Source organism: Anomaloglossus baeobatrachus, chromosome 4, assembly GCF_048569485.1.
Source record: "Anomaloglossus baeobatrachus isolate aAnoBae1 chromosome 4, aAnoBae1.hap1, whole genome shotgun sequence".
Lineage (NCBI taxonomy): Eukaryota > Metazoa > Chordata > Amphibia > Anura > Aromobatidae > Anomaloglossus > Anomaloglossus baeobatrachus.
In genome coordinates, this window is record NC_134356.1 from 632,170,371 (window position 1) to 632,175,173 (window position 4,803).

General features: G+C 44.1%; 1 protein-coding gene across 1 annotated transcript; it reads left to right on the forward strand.

Moving 5' to 3' along the window:
* Nucleotides 1–3,304: 3,304 nt before the first annotated feature.
* On the forward strand, nt 3,305–4,252 carry LOC142302717 (olfactory receptor 1G1-like). Its single transcript, XM_075343834.1, has one exon. It carries the CDS (start codon nt 3,305–3,307, stop codon nt 4,250–4,252), a length of 948 nt encoding a protein of 315 aa, XP_075199949.1.
* The last annotated feature ends 551 nt before the right edge of the window (nt 4,253–4,803 follow it).

Genomic DNA, 4,803 nt, shown 5'->3' on the forward strand with positions numbered 1-4,803 from the left:
TGGCAGACAGCACTGGGGGGGACTTACCCCGGCCTCTGGCTCCTGCATTATCTCCTGTCAGATTGTAGTTAGAAGGAGAGTGATAGATGAGGGGCCTGCACGGCACTGAGGAGGCTGCATAGCGTCATCTGCTCATCCTCTCACCCTCCCAGCTTGCCTTTGCACTCAGGCCTCTGTGTTCGGCTGTTCAGGTCTAGCACCGCAGAGGAGTCAGGAGACAAGAATGAAGCCAGCGCTGATTGGCCACATATTAACCAGTGAGGGCCAGGCTGCTTTTTGCTGTAGTCCTTGCGCTCAGCTGCTGCTTCCATCTTACATGAGGAGGGAGCGTCAGTCAGGAACTTATGCTGCACCTGATCTTACAGGGGCAACTAAGCAGCAGGTACTTATATCTGAGCTAACTGTGTTTATATATAATGTACAGTATACCACCATATATCTAATGTATTAGTGACTTCAATGTTTAGTGTAAGTGTGCCGTATATATCCAGTGTGTAAGCGCTGTATACGGGCTGTGAGTGCTGTGTACGGTGTGTGTGAGTGCTGTATACAGCGTGTGAGTGCTGTATACGGCTTGTGAGTGCTGTAAACAGTGTGTGAGTGCTGTGTAAGATGTGTGAGTTCTGTGTTCGGGGTGTGAGTGCTGTGTATGGCGTGTGTGAGTGCTGTGTATGGCGTGTGGGAGTACTGTGTACGGCATGTGAGTGCTGTATGCGGTGTGTGAATGCTGTGTATGGAGGGTGTCAGTGCTGTGTACGGAGTGTGTGTGCGCTGTATACGGGTTGTGAGTGCTGTGTACGGGGTGTGAGTGCTGTGTACAGTATACAGTATGTCCAATGCATGTGTACTGTATATGGCCAGTGTGGGTTGTATGCGGTATACAATATGACCACTGTGTCAAGGCTGTGTGCAGTATCCGCCAGTGTGTGAGTACAATGTGCAGTTCACAGCCAGTGTGTCAAGGCTGTGTGCGGTATACAGTGAGTGTGTCAGAGCTGTGTCTAGTATACGGCCAGAGTGTCTGAGCTGTGTGCTTTATACGGCCAGTAAGTCAGCGCTGTGTGTGGTATACGGCCAGTGTGTCAGAGTTGTGTGCGGTGTATGGCCAGTATGTCAGAGCTATGTGTGGTAGATGGCCAGTGTGTCAAAGCTGTGTGCAGTAAACGGCCAGTGTGTTAGAGATGTGGGAGGTAGATGGCCAGTGTGTCATGGCTATGTGCGGTATACAGCCCGTGTCAGAGCTGTGTGCAGTATACGGCCAGCGTGTCAGAGCTGTGTCTGTTATACAGCCAGTGTGTCTGATCGGCCGTAGTTCAGCACATGGCATCCTCGCCAATCGACTGTTTTATGTACCGGGTGCAGCAGACAGCTGGACTGCTCAATTCCGGATCTGATCAGTCTTCTGATAGTGGCCACGGCCAGGTACTGTACATCCACCCCTATTCAAATCAATGAGGTTGATGTGCAGTACCCGGCGTACTTGTGCTTACATGACCATTCATTCTCGCCACTGGCATGGGAGAGTCTTAAAACTGTGCAGAGCATGCATTGTGAGAATTCAGAAGCCTGCAGTCACCTACTGCAGACTTCATCATAAACCTGGACAACCCCTTTAATTATAAAATTAAGCCCTATAGCCCAATCCTAACAGCATGTAATACACTCACTGTCAGGATTCAGCTCTGCATTCTGGTTCCAGCAGTCATCACATGGCTGCTCCACTCATATATAATTTTCATAATCAGTCATGTGACAATTCGCTTCTCTTTCTACTTCTGTTTTTCATTGAACATTGAGAGAATTAGGAAGAGCAGCTCATCTACACGTGACTAAGTGTGAAAATCATATATGAATGAGCGGTCACATGACAACTACCCAAACCGTGGGGGGCAAACAAAATCTTTGCCCCAGATGCTATAAAACCTAGATACACCTCTGTATTGTTTATATACACTGCGCCTCTGAATATGAATATATACCCTACCATGAACATACTATTATCCACACACCATTCAGATATAAATGGAAAAGCCAGCATACTGCACAACATTAATTTCTGCCCGTATAGCATTCTAGATCTTACAAAGATATGTGTTCACCTGTATATAGTGATGTTCCCCATCCTGGCCCCTTAATGGTATAATGTCCCCCATCCTATAATAATGTCCTCCATTCTGAGTTCATTCCTGGTATAATGTCCCTCATCCCAAGCTTCTTCCTTGTACACTGTCCGCTACTATGGGACCTTTTCAGTAAAAATGTGCCCCATACTGGTCACCTATATGGGACAGTGTCTCCCAACCTGGGCTCCTACTTTTTAAAATGTGCCCCATCCTGGTTCCTTTCCTGATATATTGTGCTGCATGCTGGTCCCCTTTCTGGTATAATGTGCCTAATCCTCAGTTTATACCTGGTATAATGTGCCCCATTCTGGTCCCTTTCCTGGTATAATGTGCCTTATCCTGGTTCCTTTACGGTATATTGTGTCCCATCCTGCTATAATGTGCCCCATCCTTGGCCCATCCCTGGTATAATGTCTCCCTTCCTGGTGTAATGTGCCCAATCTTTGGCCATCTCTGGTATAATGTGCCTCATCCTGGTATAATGTGCCCCATTGTGGTTACCTTCCTGGTTTAATGTGCCATATACTGGAGTCATCCCTTGGATAATGCCCCCCTTTTTGTCCCACACATAAAAAAAAACAAAACGATTCTAGTCACCTTCCTCCGAGTCCACGTCGCACACCATTCTCTTCTACAGGCGCCACAGGAACCGGCAGCTGATGTTGGCATAAAAGCAATGTAAGTACATGACTTCACTGTCATGCGCCACAGTCAAGGAAATGTAGACGTCAGCTGTTTTTCTCTGATTGGCTAATGGCATGTATTGCAGCACAGGGAGCTTGAGGGTTGTGCATCCATGTGAAAAAGTCACTGGTGTTGTCGAGCTCCCTTTCACCTGTAGGCCCAGGTGCAGCTGTCCCCTGATGCAGCAATATGTCCGCCCCTGCACATAGGTGATTTTGCCTAATAGATTCATAGTGACTACAGGTGTATTTATGAGATCTATAAGCCATGTGCATGAGACCTTCATCCGAACTGGAGTGTGAAGCGGAGTATGGAGTATGAAGAGGATTTCATAATTTGTCTTTTTTGAAAAACAATAGTTAAAAAAACTGATATAATTTCAAAAACGGCTAAAAACAACCTGATCAAAGAAAGAAACAAAAAGTTATTATTTTCTTCACCGGAAAACAAATGCTATTGATCATCTTTTTCTCTGTTTTATAGACAACCCTAACACAATGGATAGTAGAAACGCGACATCTTTTAAATATTTCCAAATTGTAGCATTTTTGAACACTACAGATCAGAATAGGTTTTTTTTCCTGATATTTTTCTGTATTTATATGTCAGGTTTATTGGGTAATTTAATCATAATTTCGTCAGTGATCATTGATGGTCGTCTACGTACCTACCCCATGTACATCTTCCTTTGCAACTTGTCCTTGGTGGATCTCATCTTTACATCTTCTACTCTTCCGAAACTGATGGACATTTTACTCTTAGGAAACTTTTCGATATCTTACAAACAATGCTTTACCCAATTGTATTTTTTCATGTTGGCAGCTGGTACGGAGGACATACTATTGTCTTTGATGGCCTATGACCGATATGTGGCCATCTGTAAACCCTTACATTACCACCTGATCATGAGTAAGAAGAAATATGTCCTCTTCATACTGGGCACCTGGATTTGTGGGTCTGTAAATTCATTATTCATGACTGTTTCCATCTACCATTTGGACCTATGTCGATCTAATAAAATCCAACATTTTTTCTGTGATATTAAAGCTTTGGAAAAGATCTCTTGTAATAACAACAGCTTCCACATCATACTCTATGTAGAAACTATGCTACTTGCACTCTGCCCATTTCTCCTAAGTGTAACATCCTACATTAAGATAATCAGGAGTATTTTAGTGATCAAGTCTACTAACGGGAGAAAAAAGGCCTTCTCCACCTGCACGTCCCACGTTACGGTCCTCATTATATTCTATGGCACTGGACTATTTATGTATATGATGCCTCCATCAGAACATTTGGAGGTGCAGGACTTGGTCTTCTCAGTACTATACACAGCTGTAACCCCCATGTTAAATCCTCTTATATATAGTTTAAGAAATAAAGAGGTGAAAAGAGCAATTAGGAGAATTATTGGTAATAAAACACTCAACATTAGAGCAATATAAAAAATATTTAGAAAATAAAAAATATATACAGTGTGTCCACCCATATCCTGTCCACCGCCATTAACTTGAGAACGGCGGCAGCTATAGGCATAGAAGTGGTGTCTAGGTATAGTAAAGTAGCTATGCGCTACGCAATGAAACCACCTATAGCGCATCTGTAATACGTTGTCGTAGGTCAGGCAATGTTGGTGGAGGGGTCGAATACACCTGCTTTTTGATGTGACCTCACAGAAAGAGGTCCAATGGGGTCAGGGCAGGTGAGCGTGGAAACCACTCCACACAGCCACCATACCCAATGTCTTGTAGGAAGGTCTCCATGAGGTATCGCTTCACTTCCGGAGCCTTGTGAGTTTTACATGTATTAATCATAGCATTTCTGTATGCAAGGTGTCGATTTGTATTGAATTGATGATGCCCTACAACTTTAAATCACTTTTTTTCTCTATCTCGTTCTGTTTTTTAAATAAAAATGCTAACTCCGTTGTTGTCCACCAGGTGGCGCTATAGGTGGTTTCATTGCGTAGCGCATGGATACTTTACTATACCTAGAC